This window comes from Poromitra crassiceps (genome assembly GCF_964638095.1).
Source record: "Poromitra crassiceps genome assembly, chromosome: 16".
NCBI classification, from domain to species: domain Eukaryota; kingdom Metazoa; phylum Chordata; class Actinopteri; order Beryciformes; family Melamphaidae; genus Poromitra; species Poromitra crassiceps.
In genome coordinates this window covers 11,522,482-11,548,980 of record NC_139645.1, presented here as the reverse complement: position 1 = coordinate 11,548,980, position 26,499 = coordinate 11,522,482, and the positions used below count along the sequence as shown (strand labels likewise).

General features: G+C 42.6%; 3 protein-coding genes across 5 annotated transcripts; 1 reads left to right on the top strand and 2 right to left on the bottom strand.

Moving 5' to 3' along the window:
• Nucleotides 1-4: 4 nt before the first annotated feature.
• On the bottom strand, nucleotides 5-9,670 carry mfap1 (microfibril associated protein 1). The gene is made up of 8 exons (XM_083652959.1): nucleotides 9,545-9,670; nucleotides 8,231-8,447; nucleotides 7,602-7,743; nucleotides 7,236-7,429; nucleotides 6,498-6,767; nucleotides 5,501-5,660; nucleotides 2,848-2,937; nucleotides 5-1,929 (listed from the first exon to the last, which is right to left on the bottom strand). The coding sequence occupies exons 1-8, from the start codon at nucleotides 9,612-9,614 to the stop codon at nucleotides 1,750-1,752; spliced, it is 1,323 nt and encodes a 440-aa protein (XP_083509085.1). The 5' UTR covers nucleotides 9,615-9,670; the 3' UTR covers nucleotides 5-1,749.
• Nucleotides 9,671-12,079: 2,409 nt separating this feature from the next.
• Nucleotides 12,080-13,928, bottom strand: LOC310791280 (guanosine-3',5'-bis(diphosphate) 3'-pyrophosphohydrolase MESH1-like; the record flags this gene model as incomplete). The annotated part of the gene is made up of 4 exons (XM_083652966.1): nucleotides 13,761-13,928; nucleotides 13,177-13,232; nucleotides 12,665-12,905; nucleotides 12,080-12,210 (listed from the first exon to the last, which is right to left on the bottom strand). Exons 1-4 carry the CDS (start codon nucleotides 13,870-13,872, stop codon nucleotides 12,080-12,082), a joined length of 540 nt encoding a protein of 179 aa, XP_083509092.1. The 5' UTR covers nucleotides 13,873-13,928.
• A 47-nt stretch (nucleotides 13,929-13,975) lies between these two features.
• On the top strand, nucleotides 13,976-26,288 carry LOC310791256 (vacuolar protein sorting-associated protein 33B-like). Of its 3 annotated transcripts, none has more exons than XM_083652936.1 (24): nucleotides 13,976-14,038; nucleotides 14,650-14,771; nucleotides 15,619-15,699; nucleotides 15,783-15,844; nucleotides 15,939-15,988; nucleotides 16,494-16,561; nucleotides 16,671-16,716; nucleotides 16,807-16,901; nucleotides 18,101-18,205; nucleotides 18,371-18,461; nucleotides 18,546-18,623; nucleotides 19,326-19,399; nucleotides 19,490-19,576; nucleotides 20,320-20,410; nucleotides 20,605-20,679; nucleotides 20,936-21,000; nucleotides 21,100-21,154; nucleotides 21,243-21,289; nucleotides 21,582-21,714; nucleotides 22,238-22,311; nucleotides 22,566-22,667; nucleotides 23,235-23,310; nucleotides 23,437-23,556; nucleotides 26,054-26,288. In XM_083652936.1, exons 2-24 carry the CDS (start codon nucleotides 14,676-14,678, stop codon nucleotides 26,131-26,133), a joined length of 1,851 nt encoding a protein of 616 aa, XP_083509062.1. In that variant the 5' UTR covers nucleotides 13,976-14,038; nucleotides 14,650-14,675; the 3' UTR covers nucleotides 26,134-26,288. The 3 variants fall into 3 exon arrangements, with proteins under 3 accessions (XP_083509062.1, XP_083509064.1, XP_083509063.1); XM_083652937.1 differs by having other exon boundaries at nucleotides 13,994-14,038; nucleotides 14,655-14,771; XM_083652938.1 differs by lacking the exons at nucleotides 20,936-21,000; nucleotides 21,100-21,154 and having other exon boundaries at nucleotides 21,258-21,289.
• Nucleotides 26,289-26,499: the final 211 nt, after the last annotated feature.

Below are 26,499 nucleotides of genomic sequence, written 5' to 3'. Positions count from 1 at the left end.
AAAATGTAAGTCTTTTATTCACAAACAATTCAAGTTTTACAATAAATTTACTGTCACAAATAGAGGTATAGTGGGCAATCGATACAACAAAAGATTCCTTAAATATAAGGTTGTAATGTACAAAACAATATCACACATCGCTATTAAGCCCTCGTGAGTTTTGACAACTAGAGGCAAAACATCTGGATGTGCAATCATGGCGCAAACGTCACCACGTAGAAAAATATTCTGTTTAGATTCAGTGATGTATGTAAGGGTCAGACCAGGATCGACACATTCCCTGCATCTCCTCTTTGCTCACTTAACATGCAGTGATTCTCAAACACTGTCTCATGGAGTTAAGAGCATGGTGCAGGTTGGAGGCCACATTGCATTAATATGTGGAAGGGGTATATAGCAATTGGATTTGAGTGGGAAAAGGTTTTTAAAAATCACTTAGCTGTACTTGTACAAGTTTTTGTAACCAGCAGGGGGCACCGTTACATTTCATGGAACTCCCTGCAGTGATGTCACAGGGACGCAAAACTAATCACCTTTCGGTGACGGTCACACTTTTCATCCGTGTGTCAGCCCCAGCAGAACATTCTCCACTTGTGATGTCACTCATGGCACCTTTTCCTTCATATTTACACCCTGGGGGCCTGTAACTCATTTATTTTATTGTTTTTTGGGGGGTATTTTTGTTGTAATCATGAGCCCAAAATGTAGATTCAGTATTTTTTTTAACCTGCACCACACTCTTAAGTTTAACTGTATGAAGAGAAAATTCACCATAAATCAGAATTCAACCATTATTGCATATAATTTACTTGTTCAAACACTGAGCATGAGCAAGTGTCTCCAAAAGCTGCAAACGGGCACATCAAAGATCAGACTGGCTGTTAATGAGAATACTCACTTTGAGCTTTTAATGCCAGCATAGATTTATCATCATTGTAAACCAACAGTACTGAACTGGAGAATGTGCCCAAATCCTTGAGTCCTGTCAACAGTTACAAAATTGTTCCCCAACAGTTTGACATCAAAGTCTTAGCTCTTGTTACTTCGTTTGGTGAGGGATTCACAATGACGAGCCTAAATTATTCCTGAAAATAAATAGATGTACAAGTGAATTCAGTTTTAGGGTGGTTTCTCTAAGAGGCCATTTACACCTGGTCACCTGGTCAGATTGTATTTTATCACTTGAAATGCCAGGTGTAAACACCCCCAAAACGCATTGAAGAAGGATTGCAATCTGATCGGCCAAACCACCTCCGGAGGTGGTCAGGGATGCATTGTGTACACATTGAACACACGTGTAAATGCAATGTGTCCTCTCGATCTGGATACAGCAACTTTATGCGGATTAGAGGACAACCATTTCTGCAATCTGATCACAGAAAACGCATGTTAGCGCCAGGTGTAAATGGCCTCTAAGATTTTTGCAGAAATGTAACTGCTTCCTTGCTAAGGTAATGAGAGATTTCTGAGCAACCATTAAGAATTAGAATAAACAGAATGTTGTATTTGGCGAGTGTATTACTATAAAAAGAACCACTGCACTCTAATTGAATCTTTAAAAAATGGACCGATGAGCTAATATAAGAAAAGTTCAGAGAAGCATCCTGAGACACAGAAGAATGGAGCAGATCCACCCCCCAATGTCTTGTCAGGACAGAAGAGTCTGAAGCTTCAGCTCCTCACACCTAGGTCTTCTTCAATGTCTGTCGGGAAAACAGAAGAGTCTCTGAAGCCGCGGCTCCTCACGACCTAGGTCTTCCTCTTCGCGAGCGTGGGCCGGTCGAACACGTCCCTCACCCCGGCCGCCTTCTGCTTGAAGAACTTGCTGTTCTGAGCGCTCTCCTGGGCCCAGGCCGAGTCGAACGACGTGGTGTCCTGGTCCACCAGGTGGGTGTACTTGGTGCGTCCGGAGCGACCAAAGTTCTTGACCTTAGGAGAGAAAACAAACCCGCAAGGGGTCAACTCAGAGAATTTAAAGGCTGACCCTGCGTTCACCTGCTATCGGATATATCAGGAAAACTAATCTCTTGGGAGGTTTCACACGAACGCCATTCCAAGTCGGACGATGAAGTGGGAAAGTCACATTTTTGTTCGAGTTGCAAATTATGATGCAACGAAAACTTGAACGTTCTCAACAAGGCAGAAAAAAAAACAACGTTCAGGGATGCAAACTAGTCTCTTTTAGGTGACTAGTCACCTTTTTCATTCCAAAATAGGGCACTCATTGACTTAGAATGATGTCTGAGTGGTTTTGTGTCTGCCCTGGTATCTGTCACCTTTTTACTACCCATGTTGTGTCTGCATCCCTGGTGTCAATCCATAGTAAGAAAACACAAACCTATAATTACACATTTTCACCATAACATTTGTATTTAGTTTGAATAACCATCATAACATTTGTAGTTAGCTGGAATAATATCATAACATTTTTACAGCAAAAAGCCAAATCCACATCATCCATTTCAGGACATCTATGTTTGTTTATAGTTTGCTTCAATTTACGATTTTTCAGACAAAATAGCAAGTGAATGCAACGCTGTTCAGCAGCTGACCTGGAAGTCCCGGATGTTGGACCTTCCAGGTGCGTAGGAGTACAGATGATCAATACTGAGATGTTCGGTCAAAGGACCATCACCAAATTGGTTCTGTGACCGAAATGTCCCAGTAAAGTACGAAGCAAGTGCAGACAGTGTGCCAGATTATATTTCTCTCTCGATAAGATTAGACCTACAAGTGATGAATTAGCCACAGACGAACTGAACAATGTGGCTGCCGCGAGTAAGACCTATTGCACAGACCAGCCTACATCAACCAACGGGTGACACAACACAAAGAAATCCAGCTGACCTGCATGACTTTGGGTAAGATGGTTTTGTTGAAGTGGTCCTCCAGAGTGGGTGCGCTGAAGTCTCTCTTGAAGACATCCTGCTCGTCGTCCTACAACAGAAAATCACATTCAGCATCGAATCGATCCAAGGTGTTGGTGACCGCTGCAGCCGTCACTGAGCCAAGACTGAGCCAGTGATTCCCAGGTCTTTTTTTTTGCATGACAGCTGACAGGCCGAGTTCTGCAAAGTTCTACTCATCATTTTGCTGTAGAATTCACTGGGCAATAACTTACATTTATATTTTGGCATTTAACAGTCATTGTTATCCACAGCATCTTATAAGTACAACAACAGACACCAACAATAGAAGCAACAAATACTGTCGGTCAAAATAACTGCTTTATATTGTCATTTAGCCTTTCTGCTGCTATAGCATGGTTGAATCAGCAAATTATATTTTATGGTGGGTGGAAGTGGTCCCTGGGAAATTTGGTTTGGTACATAGTGGTACTTTGATGCAAACGTTTTGGAACCCCTGCTCTAAAATATGTTTGAGGCCATGTTTAGACGACAACCGTCTCTGCATAAAACGGCAAACTAGCGTTGCGTGCTCACCTTTTACTTAGCATTTATACACAGCTGTTGTGATAACGATTTGCGTGCAGACTGAGGCCGACTGAAGCCGCAAAAGCATCAAGTGACCCAGAATAACATTGAAACTTCTGGTTAAAACCTTCACAATAATGGTAATTAACTCATTGAGTGCCAGCCACTTTTGGAGAACGGACGCTCCCAGTGCCAGAGTTTTCAGAGCGTTTTCAGTGATTTCTCGAGGCCCACAGAATATTGTGTGATATTACTATGTAAACACCGAACACGCAAAAAGAACAAGGAGACTCTATTGTATCATCAGCAAAAAAAAGTTTATTGATACCATTTTCCGTTCTTTAGTTATGAGCCGGAGAAGATAGGTTGTTTTCAGCGTTTTCAGGCATTTCAAATTATAAGCTGAGATATTCAGCCTTTTGTGAAATGCAGCATTTCAAGCACATTCACTGACTCTAGATACGGTAATATTTTCTGATGTAGTGATGTGGTGTAGTTGTGTCCTGCCCTGCGTGCCCCACCCCCCCTCCCCCCCCCTCAGCTGAAAACTCCTCCCCACACTAGTAACACACAGCCTCGCACCAAGCGTCTAGGAAGCCTGGGAAGCGCCGCCTCCCAGGCAGCGCAACATGGAGAAGCCACACGCGGACTGCAGTGAAAGGTTTGGCTTTTCAGTGTCGCGCTGCTGCTTTTCTAGCGGCTAATCATGTGGAGAAACTATGCTGACAGACAGACAGAGGCAGAAGGACTCAGTTGTGTGCGCGGATTGACTGTGTTCGCAGCCCCCGTCAGTTGCAGCCAGAACAATCTACATGGCTCTGGAGTGCAGCATGAGCGGGTTCTCTTTCATCAAGGCTATTTTAGGCTGTGTATTCCTGACATTTCTGTAATCTGGAGAGCACTGTCGCCACCTAAGGGTTCTGTAAAATAGGTTATAGACCTCCAATAGCTACTATAGTTGTACAGGAGCTGCGGAAGGCTTTGATCGACGTCCCACCGTCAAAAAACGCATTGGACGTCGAAGGACGTCCGTGGCACTCTACGTCACTATTTAATTGGACGTCGAAGGACGTCCATGGCACTCAATGAGTTAAATAAACTTAATAGTCTTATTGATGCATGTTGCAACGTTTTTTTTGTGTGTGATCCGAAATACACAGAAGACATATAGAACACAGACAACTAGTGAGTAGTCGTAGTGAGTCGACGACCCTGATTTTGATTTACCCAGTTATAAAATGCGGCTTTTATTTTTAAGGTAAAAACGCCTAGCTTCCCCTATTCTGTCTGTTTCTAACAAGCTTGGTTTATCTTTGTGATTAAAGTTTTAATTGATTTTTCCACACGATAGAGTGAGACAGAAGTCACAATGGTAGCCTAATAAACTGCTCCAGATTGGATTACCGAATAAAAACCCAGTAAAGCAAAATAAAAAAAGAACTGAGCACAATTGGGACTTCACTTGAGGAAATGCATCGCAGACAGTGAGTTGTCTTCAATTATTCAATGCGGGAGACAGTGATTAATAGGCTATGTGCGACGTTAGTAGGGGGCACTTAACGCAGATTGTGTTTTTAGTTTAGCAAAGCATTATCACGTTTGTTGAATGTCAATGCGACTCATTGTGCCTGTGCTCTAAGGCTGTATAGTATTGGGCTAGTTCAATGTTCCTGTAGAGGGTATGCATGTGATGTCACAGAGGCAGACGTCACTGTCGGGTCACGCCCACTGAGTCACAGCAAGACTGAGCTTGAATGCAGTAATCAGCCTAGATAACTGACACCTGCTGCTCAGGGAGGAACTTGACACTCATTTTGACACTCGTTCCTGATTGAGGGGGCGTGTTTCAGTGGGTGTGCATACCCTCTATTGCCTTGAATTCCTCTCTGGGACCGTTTTTAATTTCTTTGCGTTTTCACCCCCCAATAACGCCGTCACCGTGTAAAAGGAAGCCACTAACACTAAAAAAGTTTGCCGTTTTACGCGGAGAGTGTCGCCGTGTAAACAGGGCCTGAGTCAAGTGGAAGAGCAGCCATAGTAAGAATCCCCCTTAGTAAGTGACTTACCATGAAGAAGGCTCCCCTGTGGTAGTACTTCTGGAGGAACTTGTATTTGCCCTTGGAAGCTTTGTTGGTGATGACCTTGCCGTTGTTGCGCAGCTCCACCCGGCGCTCCTCCTCCGTCAGGCTGTGGAACCTCTCGATCTCCGCCTTCTCCTTCTCCAAGCTACCAAACAAACACCACAACACACTGCCTTCAGCAACAACAGCGCCATTGTCATTACTGGAAGTTAAATAGAATACGCGAAGTGCCTTGCATCAGAAAGTACCGCTGAAGTCCTCTAGGGCTGGGTTTGAAAAAAATATATTTTCCAAATCAAATAGAACGAATGAAGATCTAAGATCTTCATTTGCTTCATTTGAATGATCTGATATCGATTCGTAAAATCCAGAGATTGATCTTTTAATAGATGCCTTTTCAAATACAAGGAGTATATTTAAATTCATTATAAAAAGTAGAGCGCGCACATCCACTCAAAATGCAGGTGCAGGACAAAAGCAATGAAACATATAAAAAGAAATAGAGTCCGCACACTGCTCGACTTGCTCCCAGTTGATTTATTTTTAACGTTTCGGTCAACAAGGACCTTTTCTGAAGGTCCTTGTTGACCGAAACGTTAAAAATAAATCAACTGGGAGCAAGTCGTATATTTAAATTCACGCATATTCCTAACCTTGAAAACATGACAGTTAAAATCAAGCATTTTCTAAACTTCCAAGACTTTGTATGAAGCCTGTGTACATAAGCACAATTGGTATTGTAACTGAAATATTCCTAACTGACTGTGAAAATATTGAATTGAAACCCTGTGAATCTGAATCGATTCAGGAAATGAGTCCAACCCAAAAGTCCTCCCCTGGAACAGAATGAACAGGAAACGGCCCTACACTTACACATACAGTACAACAATCACAATGTTTTCTACAAAGCATCGATTTCAGTCAGAGATCACGTTTGACACGAGCGAATCGGTGGAATCCGTGGCGTCGTGTGTGTACTCACGCTTCTCGGGCCTCTCGGTCCCTCTTGATGCGTTTCAGCTCGCGGACCTTCCAGGCTTCGTACTCCTCCTCCTCGTTCTCTCCGTCCGTGTCCAGGGCGTCCAGAGCGGCCAGCGTGCGGCGGTTCTCCTCAAACTCCTTCTTGGCCTCCTCCTCCACGATCTTCAGCGTGTAGCGCCGCCGCTCCTCCGCCACCCTCCTCAGCTCCACCTCCTGCTCCCTCTGCTTCAGCTCCTCTGCCTCGCGCTCTGCCACCGTCACTCTGTCCTTCCTGCAGGGGGGGGGGGGGGGGGGGGGCGAATGGACAGACGGGTTAACTTGCCCGACTACATGCGGCACTGTGTAAAGTCATGAGATCATAGGTCATAGATGAACTGAAAATGAAAATGTGTAGATGTCTCGTGACAGAGTGATATGTAGAAATAGACTAGCTTTTTGTGCTTTTGGGGTTGATATTTTGAGAATCTAATTGGCCCATTAGGACTGGAGAGCTGCACCTAGGCAAACAAGATTTGAGTATAGTGAAACAATTGAATGAGTTTTTTTTTTTTTTTAGAACAATATACGAACAAAATAAACAGGCAGTTGAATGGAGATTTTGATGGAAAATTATGGGGTTTTCTCCACAATGTGGAAAGCTGTAATAACCAGTGATAAAAAAAAAATCAATAGACTAAAATTCTACACATCAAACTGAAGCACTTGTTTTAGAAACCATTTTGGTGGCGTCAGTTCTTACTTGCGAATGAAGACCGGTTTGAGCCGCGGCTCTGCTTCGTCCTCGCTGTCTGTGTACTCCTCGTATTCGGACTCCGACTCGGACTCCTCCCCGGACTTCCCCTCCTCCTCCACCTCCATGATCTCCGTGGTGGTGTCCTCGGTCTTTCGCTCCACAGCTCTCTGGCGCATCATCGCTCGCCGCCGCTCAATTTCCTGCGCAGAGGAAGAAAGTCCACGTTTGAAAGATTTGCTTTCGGCAGGACTGTTGCGAAAAAAAGATCCTCCCAAAGAAGAGAGTTCTCACTCCACACAGGATTACAGAAATCAACAAGGAATAAAATACTACAATTATGGCCCAAGGCCGTAACAAGGAAAAAATAGAAACCTCATCATCCACTTCTTCCTCTTCCTCCTCCTCCTCTTCCTCACTGCTCTCCTCTCGTTGTGGGTGCCAGGTTCCTTCGTCTGAGTCCTCGCTGCTCTCCACCACCAGTTCAGGCTCTGCAATCTGTCTGTGCCTCGCAAGCCTGGGGAAGACGAAATGGGAAGCAGTTAGATCAGATCATCCGTTTCCACTGGGAACGAAAAGTTTGTGTTTTATCAAAGCCGGTCATCCAAAAACACTCTTAGGCCAAATCAGACAAACAATTGATTTGTGATTAGAGAGATACAGTATAAGATAGGGATGCACAATATATATTGGTGCAGATAAATTATCGGCCGACAATGGCAAATTTATATTTATCAGCTATTCGGCTATATATATATTATAGCCGATAAAAATTGGCTAATATATACAAACCGAGTTGTTTACAAAAAAAATCCTTTGTATACCTTTAAGCATAAAGTGACATAAGGGCCGGTGAAAAGAAAACGACAAGAGAATTGAAATTATCTGTTCACTTATCGTATTGCCATGATAAGCAGGTAATTATCAATTATCCGTATCGCTGAAAAAAATCCATATCATGCATCCCTAGTATAAGAGATATATATTAGAAATATATAGGCTACCTCTCCTCCACATCCTCAGAGACTCGGTTGAGCAAACGTTTGAGACGCGGGTCGGAGACCTCCTCTTCCTCCTGCTCCAGCTCCGGTTCCATGTCCTTTCCCTTCTTCACAAACTGGAAGTCCTCCTCTTCCTCGTCCGAAGACTCCATGGGAGCGTAGTCCGGACGCTTCCCCGACACGTACCTCTTCACCTTCACTTTCTCCATGGAGATCTCACCTGGGAAACACAAGGACAAGCCGTTAAGCAATTAGTTTAATTTTTTATTACCATTAGGTCCGGTGAAAGTGAAACTGTTAGTACATCCCCATTGTTGAATGTTAAAATATCCTCCTGAACCTCTCGCCACACTCAGAGTAGCCTCAACACCAGACCCATGAGAGTTCTTGCGCTGATACACTATGTTACTGCATGCTGCAGAGCTCTCTCTGGGTCTGGGACACTTTCCCTCAGAGGGCTGGTTATGGGAGGGAACCGTTGACTTGGCCAGTCATATGCCAGTTCAGTCCTCTCCAATCAGTAACGACTTTGCGATCAAACACGCGAGGCGCAGCCCATTTTTCGAACCGCTCTCTCATCTGTGCTACAACCTGTCACTCATTCAATTTCAACCCGCCTTCAAAACCAGCAGGGGCTGTTAACTGGCACAGACACACTTATGTAGCATGCGGAGCGCAGCGATTCAACGTAATATTTGAGTCTGGGGAGAGACTACACTCAGAGCAGCAAGCGAAGGTGTTCTTTGAGAAATCTTCAGCAAGAAACAACTGTTACTGAACCGGCATTTTTAGTCTGTTTCACATACACAGATTATTTTAGGTGGTAAAACACAATCAAGCACATGTAAGCTTAGATTGATCAGCACTGAAAACCCTGAATTGGTTTAATGGTAGTTAATCTACCATAGACGCTTTCTTACAAAAATACATAGTACAGTATTTCAGAGACTCTGCCATATAGAGAAAAACGTGCTTTTGTTAGTTAAGTTTATTTAGTTTAGTTAATAGGAAACAAATGTAGTTCTTCATCACAAGAAATATCTACAATTTTAAAGTGAATCAAGCCAGTATGGGACCACAAATATCAGTATATAAAGGTGAATAACGTTACACTTTGCACATTCCTTAAATGAAAATGTGAGAAAACTGAGTTTATGTGGGTTTATCCTGCAGTAACATTACACCACGCTTTAATAGGAACATGCAGGCCAATGTTTGTCTTGGAGATGTTTAGAGTAGACTGGTACGGTGGCAATTAGCATTAGCTGACTAGCATGCTGCTAGCTAAATGCTAACGGCGTTAACACTACATCTCACCTTTCTCATTCCTGATGGGCACGGCTCCGGCCGTGGACTGGATCGGCGGGAGCTTCATGGTGTCAGACATGACTGCCCGGTCAGCTAGCAGCTCCTGATTTTAAAAGAAATATTTAGTGAACAAACCAAACGCGTTGCACGGCTTCTCGCTCCAACGAACGGAAACCAACAACACAGAACACTGAGCGGACAGGAAGTGGCTTTGTCCCGACGGGAAACTCACCAAGCTATATCTGTAGTGGGAACGTTCCACTGTGCAGGCATTGTGACTGACATACTCACATCTACCCTACATCATCATCATCAGTATATCAATTGGAGCTAGCCTAGCTCCAATTGATATACTGATGATGATGATGAAACAGACAAACAGAGCCCTAGCTCAGCTTGGGCTCTGTTTGTCTGTTTCTCTGTCTGTCCCATGTCCCACTGTGATGTCATAAATGATAACATCAGTGATGTCATAAACCACTGATGACATCAGTCCCACTGATGATGTCATAAACAATGATGTCATCAGTGATTATGTCATCAGTCTGAGGATCACGGGAGAGACTGAGGAGGCTCACGAGAGAGACTGAGGGGGAGAGAGAGAGAGAGACACGCGTCAATAAGGGCAGGCAAGCCCACACAGCAGCCGAGCTGCGGGCAAGGCCGCGCAGAGGCCGAGCTGCAGGGTCAGCTTGGCGACCTGCAGGATGGGCGGGCGAGGCCGCATAGCCTAGTTGTACAACAGCCAGTAGAAATACTTTTTACTTTTATACTTTATAATTGCAGAGCCTGTACTTTTTCTTTGATTTTGATTTGTCTCAAACAAGCACAAGCATAAAAACAGGCAGTATATGTAAAAAGAAAAACAGGTACATAGTGATAAAGTGCAAGTTCGAGAAGGGGCTGAAGGAAGCAAAGCTTATCATGTACAGCCCCCCCTTACATTGTCATAGACGATCCATAAGCACATACATAATCCATAAATCTGTAACATCTTTAAAAATTCAACATTCAACTTTAATATGAAAAAAACAACTTATAAAGATACAAAACTAAATAAATCCTTTCTAAAAAAATGTATATATGAAGTATAAATTAGCTGACCAGTTCTTTATAGCTGACCAAGAGTGATTGTTTGTATTTGCGTTTAAATAGTTTTAAGTTAGTGCACATTTTTGTGTCCTCATCTAGTTTGACACCACAGACAGAGATGCACATACTTTTCAGAGTTGAATGGATGGTAGGTTGTTTAAAATTATGCTTACCTCTTAAATTGTATTTTCCCTCTCTAACCGTGAACATCGTTTGGATGTTACTTGGTAATAAGTTATTTGAGGCTTTAAACAGAAACTGTACAGTTTTGAAATTGACTAGGTCCCTGAATTTTAAAATACCTGATTTTAAAAACAAAGGACTTGTATGATCAAGGTACCCAGCATGATGAACCATCCTTATGACTCTTTTTTGTAAAGTGCAAATCTTTTGTAAAGTGCTTTTGTATGCATTTCCCCATACCTCAACACAATAGGACAAATATGGATCAATAAGTGCACAGTACAGAATTTGAAGTGATTTCTGATCTAAAATGTGTTTGGTTTTACCCAGTATTCCAACGCTTCTGGCTACTTTGGAGCACAAATATTTGATGTGAGGTTTCCAGCAGAGCTTATGATCGATTAACTTGAGTAAACAAGTTCAATCAGTACTTCTACTTTTACCAGCATTTTTTTTTTTACACAAGTAACTGTACTTCTACTTAAGTAAAGAACGTGTCTTTTCCTATCTCTGTAAGCCCAGAGTAACACATGAGAACAATGGCTTTAAACATTCCATTTTCTACAGTGGCATTCCACCAAAACCATAAAAATAGGTCCCCTTTTGTTTTATGGAAATTCTTCACCATGATGCATCATGTAATATGGTGATGAAAGCAACTGAAATCACTCAAAATACCTGCAACTCATTTCAACCTACTTTAGCTTATTGCCAACAATGTGTAGCAGCGACAAGTGAAGGGTTCTCCCAAACCACCACACATCATTATTAGACACATCAGAAATGAACATAGTTAACATGCAAATGTGATAAGACTTGTAACTACTAATTAACATAACATATAAAGATTATTTATGGGCATCCGCAATATACGGCACAGACCCGAAAAGCACCGGAACAGATGACAATAACGATGACAATGTTCTGATGTTAACGTACCAGTTAAGCATGACAGGAAACAATGATGATAATGTCGATAATGTGAATGACAATGACGACGATGTTGATGACAATGATGTTGATGATGATGATGACTGTAACGGAACATAACTCAGCTCAAGCATTTCACCGTGTGTACTTGTACATCCGTGTCACAATAAACATCTTGTATCTTGTATCTTGATAAGACTTTGTAAGTGTGACGTAAAACAAGAAAATAATTATATAAACCTAAAATAAATTGAAACCAAACAACAAATAAATAGAAATATAATTTATTTTGTTCAAATAAGAAAATCTTGTGTTCAGTGTGGTGCTGTAAAGTGTTTCTCAGAGCTCCATGCCCCGCTGCTTGAACAGCTCCTCCAGTCTGTCCTCCAGAGCCTGGTTGGTCCCTCGCAGGCCTTTCACCACCTGAGACGCCCACACAAAATACTCGTGCACCCGCTCAGCTGTCCACCCTGAGACACACACACACACACACACACACACACACACACACACACACACACACACACACACACACACACACACACACACACACACACACACACACACACACACACAGGGAGACAGCATTAGCTGTGTTACACCAACAACAGTGACGTCTCAGGAACTGACTGACTGACAGGGCTGCAAGGAAAAGTCCCCCTGCAAGGTCCAATGTAATATTTGAAGGCAAACTGTTAGGTTTATGCTGACATCTAAGACTATATAGCACATATACTGTTGCAATTGTATGTTCTTGAAATTAATCAAATATTTTTCAGTATTTTGTCATATCGTCAAAGAATATTGTTATCATAGATTCTATGATAACTAAACTAATACCACAATATTGCAGGGTATTTCTGTGACATAGAAATACCCTGAAATATCGTGGTATTATTTTAGGGCCATATCGCCCACCCCTACCGGACGGTGTGCAGCGATTCAGGTCCCTCAGGTTGTACAGTTTGTCAGCAAGTTTGACCAGTTTGGCCTGCAGGCTGCGGTGCGGGGCGTGCTCCACCTGCAGACGCTTCCTCTCCTGCTTGGACAGGCTCTTATCGTCCGTCACCTCCTCGACAATCCGCGCCACAGTCACTCCAAACTTTGCTTCCAGCTCTGCCGGGCTGGTGTCCGTGTCCTCCACTGTGTCGTGGAGCAGAGCCGCCTGGAGCGATGAGACACAAACACAGGATCAACTAGGCCAGAAGCGGCCCTCATGATGGTTCTTCTGCCTGGCCCGGGAGGTCCAAGACAAACCACACCATTTTACTTATAAAGCAAAAAAATCTAATTAAATGACCTAAATTGGCTGTTTTTGAGTGATTTTCAATATAATACATACTGAAGAATAAGTACACAGTATGTTTTCTATGATTTAATCTAGTGATGAAATTTGATGCATTGACCAAAAATCCTAATCACAACTGACAACTCACCTGCAAAATCTCAACGTCTGTGATGCCCCCTTCATGGCTTAAGATTCGTGCTACTCCTTAAACAAACAAACAAACACACACACACACAGCTGTGAATATCAAATATACTCATAAGAGTATATGAAAATCCATAAGATTTTATTTTTAAATCGATACGTATCACGATATTGCTTACAAAATGTTAAATAACCAAATTATTATTCATCCCATTGAACTGAATGTTGGGTATGATGTCAAACAAAAAAAACTGGCAACATTGTAAATTAAATGTTCTTGTTATGATGTATTTCAACAGTAGAATTGTGTGTTACAGTATCCACAATCACCATATTCCACTCAGAGCAATAGAAGATTAATGATAAACTGAACTTCAAGTGCTGTTGGAAACACGACACCACTATTATGAATTGATGGTGGATTTGTGATTTAAATATATTTAACGTATTTTTTATGACACTTTTGATAACAATAATTTCCTACTTCAGATCTAGGACGTAGGAGCAGAGCAGAGATCATGAACAGGGCAAAAGAGTTTACGAGAGCACTTGAAGGCACCATAAAACCAAAGGCAGCCTGAGCGTTACCTATAGGGTGATTAATGTATGGCGTTCCTTCGGGGTCTTTACGTCGTTGGTTGCGATGTTTTTCTGCGGCAAAATTAACAGTCTCCAATAATATAATCGCGTCCGAATTCATTGCGGGAAGTTAAACACAAAAAGTGACAAAACAGCGTCAGATTTGTAGCATGTAGGCTACTCAACTTCCAACTTGCTCCTCTAGTGGTGCGTTCCGTATGCTGTCCGGAGGGAAACAACAATTCGGCTGATGGGATCCATAATACTGCTTATTGCTACGGAAACAGGTAACTGGGAATATTAAACCTTCCTGTGTTGTTGTTGTTTAGCCAGTTGATGTTTTGATTAAACGCTGCCATTTATTGAATACCAATACCACTGTGAATATATTTTCTTGTTGATGCAAGAGTTATGAAGCTATAGAGTCACTGATGCCTGTGAAGGAGCTGTTTTTTTTAGCCAACAAGCTAGGTTAGCGTTAGCTGTGATGACAGCTGAGGTTAGCTACATCAGTGATGATGATCCGTACTGTACCCCTCATTGTCCACGTTTGGGCCCCCATTTAACGGCATTTGTGTCTCTTGGATCCAAATCTGAGAATATTTTTTCATTTATTGTTTAGATAATGATTTTTGTCCTGAATTTAAATCCTGAAATCCTGAATGTATTGCATGTGGAGAGATAAGTGATAAAAAATAGTCATTATTCTATTATCTAATAGTGTTAATTTATGGGGGGGGGGGGGGGGGCGGCTTCTCTGTAGGGACCCCCTTCTCTGTAGGGGGGGGGGGGGGTTCTCTGTATTTCTCTTGATTGTTGGCTCTGTCCTGACATGTTCTCTTTCTGCGTGTGCGTGTGCGTGTGTGTGCGTGCGTGTGTGTGTGTGTGTGTGTGTAAGGTCAGTGAGGGGGAGTGTTGACCAGCATGGCTCACAGTGCCAGGAGAGATTCCCCGGAGCTGCCAGACTTCTCTCTGCTGAAGAGGCTGGCCAGAGACCAGCTCATCTACCTGCTGGAACAGGTAGGCTACTGATATCTCAGTTGTCTTTGTCTTTTCGAAGATTTGAGAGTAATGGACCAGAGATGTTGTATGGAAGGATATGATGCGAGGGTTCAACCCATATGTGACTTTGAAAGCCGATATCGATAGCTGTTTTTGTACTGACGCTGCCGATAGCTGATATTTTGTGCCAATATTTAATCTTTTTCTTTTTTCACGCCAACAATTCCAGAATTGTATTCTTATCAGTGTAGATCAGCTTCTGAAACAGCATCTGGATTCTTCATTGCAACCCAGACGGATGAAATCTCATCTCAATATACTGGCAGACTAAGGCCATGTTCACATTACAGGCAAATCCGATTTGCTGATAAAGTCATTAATCATCATTATCTTGATTGGTTCCCCAAATCTGATTTGGGAGTGTGTCCGCACTGCCACAAATCTGATTTTCAAGTTGGATCTGTGTGTCCAGACCTAAACAGCCTATCTGCATGAGTTGCTATGGTAACGACGTGGGCGTCAGTAAATACTTATGTTGGTGACGTGGTTTTCCTGCGCAGAAGCATTTGATGACCAGTTGTGAGTGATGTTCAAATCAGATTTGGTGGATCTGTGCGTCCACACTGAAGACACATCAGTCGAAAGCACATTTGAAGCAGATTGGAAACTACCTCCATATGTGGTTTGGGACAAGTGACACGAATCAGACTTGGAGCATCCAGACTCATAAAACCAATCTGGATAAAGTCATTAATAGGTCACTAAAGTTCACAAATCAGATTTGGCCTCCTAGTCTGAACATGGCCTAATATCAGTCTTAGACCTTATATGTCATGAGGGTGTCTGTTGTCTTCTTTTCTCATAGCTGCCTGGGAGGAAGGACCTGTTCATCGAGGCAGACTTGATGAGCCCTCTGGATCGTATTGCTAACGTCTCAACACTAAAGGTAAACCTCGTTAGCTGTCCACAAGTGAAGTGAGGTTACAATTCCAATATTGTTTTCCAATGTTGTCCCCCCTTTCCTTACAGCAACATGAGGTCGACAAACTGTACAAAGTGGAATATAAACCTATAGTCAGCACTTCAGACCAGTAAGCACCCAGATACATTTATATATCAGAATTATCTACGCATTATATATACACCTGACAGACTTCCTGATCATTTGACATTTCTTTGTCATAGGCTGTGCTTCCTGATCCGTCCAAGAATCCAAACGGTGAAGTGGATATGTGGTAAGTACAGTAGAATAGAACAGAATTTCAATAGAATCATATGACATAATGCTATGGAGTCATCGTGATAGGCGATGTTGTTAATTATGATAATCTAAAGCAAATACTAATTCATATCTCTCACAAAATGAGATCTGAAACAAACAAACAAAACTAAAATACAGTTTAATCATACTTTATATTACCATGCGGTTCATTCATTGCAATGAACAGCAGTGTGGTTATTTAACACGTCATTTTGCATTATGTTATAGCAGATATTGTTATATATTAACATCAAAATAATTTCTTATATAGACCCAATTATTGTGATATTAATTTAGTCCATATTGTCGCTGTTTTCATCACAGTGCTGTTGAGTGTCATAGTGTTGTCAAATTAATAGTTTCACAACATAGTTATGCAGTTGTCACATTGTTCCAATATGGTTTTTAACTACAATCATCTTCTCATCTAAATAATGAGGGCAAATTATTTTCTCATGGCCTGCCCCCTCCTTCCACAGATGTTGCCAACGCAGACAGGGCAGCTGGAAAATTCAGAAGATACAAGATCATATTTACCCCTCAGAAGGTGGCTGCTTCTTTGCGACGTTTTGCTCACTTGACTTTGTCTTGTTCTGTGTCAAATGCCTGTGAGCTTTAACTGCTGACTCTGCTCCGTCATTCTCTTCCACATCCAGTTCTATGCGTGCGAGACGGTGCTGGAGGAGCAGGGAATCTTTGGCGGTAGGCGCCCGTGGGGTGTTTTTATTTTTCATTTTTGAATAGATGAGCGTGAAGCGTAATAGGCCGACCTTGTTTTGCACCTGTCCACAGATGTGACCACTGACGAATGGGCTTTCTATCTGCTTCCACTGGACGACGACATTATCAGTCTGGAGCTCCCGGAATTCTTTCGAGACAACTATCTGGTAATGATGCACACAGGCTCTGAAATAAACACCTGCCCAGCAGCAGATGCCCAGGGGACATTTGTCTTTGGTGGATAAATCGATGCAGTTCAGCCGCCACACTGACTAGAGAATATCAGTTACACGGCTTTAAACAAACAACATCCACTCCATTACACAATAACTGTTTCCTGAATGGTGCCATATTATTCAGTTTTGCCGATTTTGTTTTCAAATACTATAGCAGAAGAATACTGTTCATTATGTTTTGCAAATAGTTTATTTAAGGGGGTTTATTGAACACATTTCCTATAATACGGCCCCTTTAAGGGTGTCTATACTAGCACTTAGAACAGTGGTGGGCAATTATTTTTCATGGCAGGCCACATGAGAAACCCAGATTGTTGCCGGGGGCCGAACAAATATTGTCATGCCGTAACCCAGGAACTTTGATGATAGAGAGGACCACAAAAAAAATTTCCTCGCTACCAGAGGGCCAGATTTTGCTGAGGGTTGGGGGCCGAACGGTGCCACACACATTTTTTGGGGGCATTTGAAGTCAGGTTTAGAGAATTAACTCATTTTAAATTAACAGTTGTGATGTCATTATTCAGTCTTAAACACCAATCTTTTATCCTTTTCTCACTCACTCCTATGTCACCACCTGCTCTCCCTGCAGGGCTTGAAATTATCTTTTTTGACCACCTGCCAATATGGCTGCTAGATTTCAAAGTTACAAGCCAATTAGAATTTCCACTAGCCAAAATGTTTTTCTTGAAATAAACCAGAATATGAGTGGGTTAATTTAAGCATAAATTATCAGACAATTATCAATCAAGTATCAGTAAGTGGCCCGGGATTCTCAAAGCCTGTGTTGAGGGTCACACGAACAAAAATGCACTCTTGAAGCTAAATAAATCCAAAACCAACAAGTTAATTATTTACATTTTTACTTCAATGTAGAACAGTCATTTCTTACACATGAGATTACTTTTAGCCTTTTAGTCATAAAGATTATTGAAAGATATTCCATATTCCAGACTGAAATGTTATAACAGAAGTGGAGTATTGGCCAGAATGACATGAACATTTGGACACTTATTCAGCGGGTATCTTGCATGTTGCCTTCAGGTGCACTGTAAAAATTTGCAATTCCAGCGCGGGCCACACAGGGGGGCCGCCAGTTGCCCAGGTCTGACTTAGAACTTGTGTTTTCCCAGGAAGGGGACCAGCGCTGGGTGAGGACGGCCGGCAGCGCGCTCCATCTCCTTCACTCCCTGTACGGCCCGTTCTCCAAGGTCTACGGGATCGGACGATGTTCCAAGGTAGGATCAGAGATGCTATAATGGGACGTAACTCGCTCAACCGCAGTTTTGATAAGCTCAACTTTAACAAAGCTACTGTTTATTTGTTGGTTTTTTAAAGATGCACACGATAAAGGATTGATCTTCTATTAATCCTGTCTCTCTCTTCCTTGTGTCTGCTACCAGATGGCATATGAATCGTGGAGGGAGCAGGTAGAGGAGGGAGAACAAAAGGCTCGACAAGCTGAAATCGGAAATGTTTTTCTCATTGATCGAGGTATGAGGCCATGTGTTGTGTTCTTCTATTGGTGGATGCCGTTCTGCACTTTTTCTCGCTAACAGTTTGTGGTTATGGTTGCAGATGTGGACTTTGTTTCTCCTCTGTGCTCACAAGTTGTCTATGAAGGACTAGTGGATGACATCTTTAGGATCAAATGTGGTAAGTGTTATAATAGCAACATGTGAATTCACGGAGGTGTGTGTGTGTGTGTTTGTTTGTTTGTGTGTGTGCGTGCGCGCGCGCGCGCGTGTGTGTGTGTGCGTGTGCGTGTGCGCGTGCGCGTGCATGCGTGTGTGTGTGTGTGTGTGCGTGTGCGTGATGATGTCTTCTCAACTGAAACAAGTCAATGGGGTCGGTGGACAAAATATCTATTTTCGTTGACCTGGAAGACCTCAGGTGTTGGTGGACAGTGGGATGTTGGAGCGCTCTGACGGCATTGTTTATCTGTAGATTTAGATAGCGCTGGAACGATTAGTCGATTAACCAATTGGTCAATCGAGAGAAAATACATTTTTAATTTGAGTCAGTTATCAATATCAAGTTGGGATGTCTAACATTTACTGGATACAGCTTCAAAAATGCCATGATTTGCTTGCTGTTTTTCTTAGTTTCATACCATTAAAATGAATAACCATAAAAGAAAAGAAATAAAATTAATACTTGGGCTTTGTCATTATTTTCATAATGCTTATAGACTAAATGACTAGTCGAGGGGGAAAATATGGGGTTAATCAATAATTAAAATAATCAGTTGCAGCCCTAGAAATGGATTTTTTTTGCCAAATGAAATTTTGGGTGCAGACTATTGTGAGCTTTCCTCTGGGTAGACGTGTAATTCTCATCGGATCATTTGTTGTGTAGGATGTGTGGAGTTTGGACCTGAAGTTACCTCCTCTGACAAAAGTATAAAAGTGATGCTGAACTCTCAAGATAAGGTAGGGGAGATGCTAGAAAAGGCTAGAAATCTGTTGTTTGATTTCATCATTGATTGAAAGTGCCTCTCTAACTTTTGACACGTCTCTTAGGTCTTCAATGAAATCCGAAATGAACATTTCTCCAACGTGTTTGGCTTCCTCAGTCAGAAAGCCAGGAATCTCCAGACTGCTTATGATGTGAGTGACCATGAGAAGAGAAGAACTCTCAGAGCTCATCAGTCTTCCTATCTGGAGGAAACCCCAGGGGAGCACGGCGAGAACATGCAAACGCCAAACAGAAAGGCCCTTTTTGACGACCCCACCTGGGCAGTAGGCACTGAGGGCATGGGGATGGGGACACACCCTCAGCGCCCACAGCGTCTCCCAGGTGGGAATTGAACCCAGGACCTTCTTGCTCATCAGTCTTTTTTTTTATAATAATTTTTTCCTGATTTTTCTCCCATTTCCTCCCCAATTGTACTCGGTCACTGCTCCTCCCCTGCTGATCTGGGGAGAGCCGTAGACTACCACCATGCTTCCCTGATACAAGTGCAAGTCGCCAGCCGCTTCTTTTCACCTGACAGCGGGGAGCTTCACAGGCAGGACGTAGCACATGGGATGATCACGCTATTCCCACCAGTTCCCCTCCGCCCCGAACAGGAGCCCCGACTGACTAGAGGAGGCGCTAGTGCAGCGACCAGGACGCGCCCCCCCCCCCATCCCCCCATCCCTATATCCCCCCCCCCCTATATCCCCCCCCAGACACAGCCGATTGTGCCTGTATGGACGCCCGACCAAGCTGGAGGTGATACAGGGGCGCGAACCTGCGCCCCATGTGTTGATAGGCAGGGAATTTACCGCTGCACTACCCGGACAACTCATCCAAGTCTTTGATTTTAAGCTGACTGACGTAACGGACACGGTTTTCTTTAAATCCACAGAAACGTCGTGGGATGGACATTCAACAGATGAAGACATTTGTGTCAGAGGAGCTAAAGGGTTTAAAACAAGAACATCGACTCCTCAGCTTACGTGAGTGTCACAGTGATATACAATACGTGAGATGGATGTGAATCAGGTTTTTCTTATATACAAGAAATATCGCACGCTCATCTCAAGTTAAGCAATTGTGCACCGCGCGCAGACCCCCTCTGCCTTAGTATACTAGTGAGATATTATTTGCACCACTGAATTGCTGACAAGCACATTCTCTTAATCTCTCTCAGATATTGGTGCGAGCGAATCGATGATGAAGAAGAAAACAAAGCAGGACTTCCAGGAGCTGCTGAAGACTGAACATTGTAATATTGCTTTACTACTATTGCTTTACTACACTGTTGTGATTTTCTGGAAATGGGTGTCTTCTTAAATCATGTCATGTCATGTCATGTCATGTCATGTCATGTAATTTTTTTTCTTTTTTTTTCTGGATATTTTGAGTCTATGCTATTTCAGTCTCGAGTGGAAAGACTGGATACCTTCAACTTTTGAAAGTCTTTGTAGTATATTACATGCTATTGCTTGGGATACTAATCTTGATTTCTCCTACTCTGCCAGCCTTACTTGAAGGCTTTGAAATCCGTGAATGCATTAACTTCATAGAGGAGCACATCAATAGACAGGTAAGTGAATCAAATATGGAAATGTGGATGATAACTATGATAGAAAACTCTGCTCTCATGTGTTGGCTGTGTCCTCTTATTCTCTTTCATTTCCTGAAGGTGTCCATGATAGAAAGTCTCAGACTCCTTTGTCTCCTGTCTCTCACGGAAAACGGTGAGTTGTCTTGATATTTGATGCGAGTGACGGAATCAAAATGCACCTCATGCTGTAATAACACCGGTGCGTTTGTCTTTTCTCACAGGACTCCTGCCAAAAGATTACCGATCATTAAAAGCACAATATCTTCAGGTGAGCCTTAACATCTGTCTAGTTCTGCTTTTTGAAATTGTTGCTTCTGACGGGTTCCTCAACCTTCATGTCGAGGATTCCAAAATAGACATGAAACCACAGGTCCCCTTTTGACACATTTCTCCTGAGAAACCACAAGAGAAGACATTTGTTGTTAGATATGACTTAGGAGAAGTAGTACATGGTATACCCTAGATAATAGTGATACCTTAAACATTATTTCATTGTAATAATAGTGAGTAAAATGGCAGGGAGATGAAACTAATCCACATTTTGCTGTGGACCCGGTCAGAGTTATGGAGTGGACCATCTGCTCACATTTGCCAACCTAAAGCAGCTGGGCTTGCTGGTGGAGCAGCAGCCCGGAGAAACATTGACGGTCATGGAGAGCAAAGTGGGAAAACTAGTCAACGACAAAACTGCAGGTGAGACAGCCTGAGTGTGATTTATGTACTTATGTTCTTATGTCCCACTCGTCAAAAGTCGGCTTGAAACACTCCTTCTGTGTGGCGTTTTGCTAAATCATCTGTGTGTAGATGTAACAGGTGTTATTTATTTATTTATTTATTTAACTATTATTTATTTATTTATTTTATTACTATCCTTGTCTATTTAATCTTTTTCTTTCTTCCTAATGTCACTTCACGAGTTGATAATGTCATTTCACTTTTCGTTTGTTTTATGCGAAGCACATTGGGTTCGCGTCGTGTGAAATGTGCTACAGTATCTCACTACTAATTAGGCTAGGGGTTCCTCACGGCGGGCTCATGGCTCACAATTGCTCAACGAGCACGCTAGACATGAGCGTGCAAAGCGTGCAATTGTTCTAGTATAAATAAAGTTGGCCTTGCCTTTCCCTTGCCTTATATCATAATTCTTGTGCTGTTGGAAATGCAATTTCTAAAATACTGTCCTGATCCTCCCACTCCCACAATTGCTTCTTTCTAGGAAAGCTGACTGATGCCTTTTCTTCCTTGGCAAGGAAGAGCAATTTCAGAGCCTTGAGCAGAAGACTGAACCTGGTAAGTGATGGTTCTCTTCTAAAACAGGACTGTGGTGCATCTGTGAGGACGTATGGACAGGATTAGCCCTGATAAAATGCTGAATATAACATATATATAATATTGAGATTTGAAGTGTGAGCATGTGTACATTTACTCTGACACTCCAGTAATGCGTACAGCATAGTCCCTGACCACTAATATTGTTTTAAAACCTGGCAGGACTTAGAGTATCTAACATTAGTAACTGTATTGTCGTGTTATTTTCTGTGAAGGTGCCGAAGGCAGATGAAGAATATGATCTGCGTGTCCCACGGGACATGGCTTACATCTTCAGCGGGGCCTACGTTCCTCTTAGCTGCAAGCTCATCGAGCAGGTGGGCAAGTCGTTTATAGTTTATTTATAGAGCGCCAAAGGGAACGTCACTTCGTGCTTCAGCACTGTACCAGAGATTTTTGTCCGCCATTTATTTTCCCATAGACATTTCGTAAAATGCTTAGAAATAAAAATAAAAATAGTTGTACTTGGCCAAACCAAACGGCCCAGCTATATTTAGAATCGGGAGAGACCATAGAACCTTTCACTAGGACCAAAACTTAAAAACACATAGAAAAAATATTTTCTTTAAATGCGCACATTTGTTTTTACGTTTTCGTCTGAGTGAAATGTTATGTGGTCTCTCCTGTTTCTAAATATATCTGAACCGTTTGATTTGAACAAGTAAAACTATTTTGATTTCATTTTACTAAATGTCTATGGGAAAATAAATGGCGGACGAAAATCTCTGGTACAGTGCTGAAGCAGGAAGTGACGTTCCACTTTGGCTCTCTATATGATCTGATTATTTTGTTCACAAAGGAGGAAGAACGTCCAAATGAAACGTGAAAGGCGATGAGTGCCGTTACGAAGCTTTTTGTTTCTTCTTGGTGTGTGTCATCTGTAGGTGCTGGAGCGAGACGGCTGGACCGGCCTTGAAGAAGTCACCAGGATGCTCAATGGACATGAATTTGCCGTCTCAGGTCAAACACTATGAAGTTAACAACGTTAGCTGCTAGCTGCCAAGTCACGTCCGCGTGCGGTTTCTGTCTTAACCTCCCCGTTTTGAACCCGCTGAGTGTTGAAGGTTCTCTGTGTCTCATCATCAGGCAGCAACGGAGCTGATTCCAGAGCCAAGAGTGATGCTCAGCGCATCATCCTGGTCATGTTCCTCGGCGGCTGCACCTTCTCTGAGATTTCAGCGTTACGTTTCCTGGGAAGGGAGCGAGGTAAACATCACACCCGGGCATAGACCGCTTTTGTGTTTGCAAACGGCGATTACGTATTTTCGTGGGCGGGGCCGAACTGGGGGCAGAAAGTGAACCGTACTCTCTGTGGGGATGGTCTACGATCCAAATAAATGGTTAAAGAGGCAGTGCCGGACATCGTCATATACCCAGCGGGAAAGCTCAGTGTCTATACGGCGGAGCCGCGGCACAAGACATTTTTTCCCTTATCCCGGGAATCTCTCCACCTTGTCTCGTACTTGCAGGGAGTATTGAAGGCAAGAGTTGAATTGTTTTTGACAACAGCGCTGCCGCCATTTTGGCCTGAAACAGTCTCAATGGCTGAATGGGACAACAGCACAGAACCATGACAGCCGATCAGAGGTGTTTCCTTCAGGCCAAAATGGCGGATTTGCTGTGCGCCTCTCCTGCCACCACGCAACTGCATTGACGTAAATTGGGTACTAATCTACATCTCGTGGGCACATCTCGGTGCACTGCTCAAATCCTGTGCGCACATCTCAGCTCAAAGTAACCGACGGACGGACGGACACACATGTCACTTACAGAAACGGCTGCACAGCTTCAAAATGACCTGACGTGAGATTGTTGGTGGGGACTTTTGATAGTAAAGGATAATAGACTAACAGTGTTTTAAGTCAGTACCAACGGTCCAGGTTCCTCTGTGGGTGTCTGCACACAGTCAGCGTAGTTGCCGATATCAGGCTTGTTTTCCTCCCTCCAGAAGAAGCCATTTTCTGCCATTCAGTCTTGTCCCGTATAAAAAATAAAAATACAAAAATAAAAAATAAAATCCACCGTCAGCGTCACCATGGAAAACATGAAACCATAATGCTGAGGATGTTGTGGCCAGTGCCTTCCTGTTTGCTGCCGTGTGCCGGGGCAGCAGGCTGAGGGCAGCGGACGCCAACAGACTCAACAAACTGATCCGCAAGGCCAGGGACATCGTGGGGCTGGAGCTGAGCTCTCTGACAGCAGTGTCAGAGAGAAGGAACGTGGTCCAAGTTACGTTCCGTCCTGGTGCGACGTCTCCCACCCCACTCCATGACGAGCTGGTCGAACACAGGAGCACGTTTAGTGCAAGACTGATTGCACCACAGGACGTCATCACTCCCTGCGGCCATCAAACTCTATAACTCCGCCCTCAGAGCGTCGGGGGGGGGGGGGGGGGGGGGGGGGGGACACTTTTGGATCATGTGATTGATTGTACAATAAACCCAATGCAATAACTGCTAAACACTGCAATGTGTGCAATAATTAAATAATCCACACTGTTACAGATTATTTTACTGACTGGACCTAATGCACCTTACTGTTTATTATTATGACTTACTATCACTCACACTGCTGTATATAAGATAATATTATGTACCTCACTATTCACTTGTAGGAGAAGGCACATATTTATGTAAGGGATAATGTATATTGAGGCGGTGATTACGGGGGAAATAATGACCGACAGGTGATGATTGAGCCCGACGCGCAGCGGAGGGCTTAATCATCACCTGAAGGTCATTATTTCCCAGTAATCACCGCCTCAATATACATTACCCCGCTTAGAACATGGCCTACAACTAAATCATTCAATAATCTGACAAAAATAATTATTCAAATAGATTTTTTAATAGCGTTTTCAACAACAAAGCGGTTTCATTCGTAATTGGCACACAAGACACCACAGCTGCAACTGGTTGGCCTCATTAGTAGTGTTTGCTGACAAAAAGCTCTTATCAACTGATTAATCCAGGTGTGGCAGAGCAGCGGTCGGTTGTCGAGAAATAATGACCGGTGAATCTTGTTGATTGACCAATCAGAATCGAGTATTCAAGAGAGCCGTGTTCTAAGACACTTTATTGTATATAGGCTATCTATCTTCTATTTTATTGTTTTTATGGTCTATTCCTATGCTTTGTATAATGTCTCTATGTTTATATTCTTCCCTACCTGAGTAACTGTAGCATGACTCAATTTCCCCTCAGCAATGAATCAAATTGTTCTGATTCTGATAAAGGACAGAAAGAAGTACAGTATGAGCCAGGAAATTATCTCCCAAAAACATACAAACTTTATTGTAAAATCCATGTCCTATTTGGGGCATCTTTGTTAGCTCGGATAACAGTTCATTTCAACCCAGGTTTGACACCATACATTTTGTATTTTAAAAACAACAAAATATACATCCATATACAAGGACATGTGGGAGGATTATGGGGAAATGTAAATTAAGACAGTAGCAAATGTGCTATAACTCTAAATGACAACAGTATCCTCCTTTTAATGTATTTATTTGTCAGAAACTGTATCTACAGTGTTTGCAGCTGATATGTGGAAGGAATTATTGATTTGAACAGAGATGAGAACATAGCTCATAAGTTAATCTACATTAGGTCTAATGTTTTGCTTCAGTTACATGGCCTGAAAGCTAAGAAATAAATGTGAAATGTGTCTTAATAAACCTTTTTCTGTTCTCTTTTTCTAGGGTACAAATTCATAGTGGTGACAACAGCGATTACAAACAGTGCAAGACTCATAGAAGCGTTGCTGGACAACCATGTATGAATTCCAGGCAGGAGGACACGCCTACAGCCTCATGATGGACAGACATTTGAGACATTCCTGCAGTGTGCAGTCACTTTTAACGTCCCTTGCATTGCCAAATGGAAAATGTTCAGTTATCCATGACCATGTGTGACAGCAAATGATGAAGTGTAAAAAGATGCACACATGAATAAATGCTTTTAACACAATTAGTTTGTTCTTCCTCCATGCAAATGTTATGTTTTAATATCATGTTAATAATGTAAGTAATAATGTATATCAGAATATTAATTATCCAGTCTGCCAACAACAATAGCACCATTGTCGCATGGATTCTTTTTTTTTTTTTAGGTCACAGAACGCCGCACCCAAGCCAACCAACCAACA

What these genes read in the sequence shown, in the direction of transcription:
- mfap1 (XM_083652959.1), bottom strand. Translation starts at nt 9,614, where the DNA reads ATGTCTGACACCATGAAGCTCCCGCCGATCCAGTCCACGGCCGGAGCC. An exon ending in GACCGAGAGGCCCGAGAAGC is followed by an intron (nt 5,661 to 6,497) that starts GTGAGTACACAC and finishes TTTGTTTGGTAG; the next exon opens with CTTGGAGAAGGAGAAGGCGG. An exon ending in TCTTACCCAAAGTCATGCAG is followed by an intron (nt 1,930 to 2,847) that starts GTCAGCTGGATT and finishes TTCTCTCCTAAG; the next exon opens with GTCAAGAACTTTGGTCGCTC.
- LOC310791256 (XM_083652936.1), top strand. Translation starts at nt 14,676, where the DNA reads ATGGCTCACAGTGCCAGGAGAGATTCCCCGGAGCTGCCAGACTTCTCT. An exon ending in TCTTTCGAGACAACTATCTG is followed by an intron (nt 16,902 to 18,100) that starts GTAATGATGCAC and finishes GTGTTTTCCCAG; the next exon opens with GAAGGGGACCAGCGCTGGGT. An exon ending in GCTGCAAGCTCATCGAGCAG is followed by an intron (nt 22,668 to 23,234) that starts GTGGGCAAGTCG and finishes TGTCATCTGTAG; the next exon opens with GTGCTGGAGCGAGACGGCTG.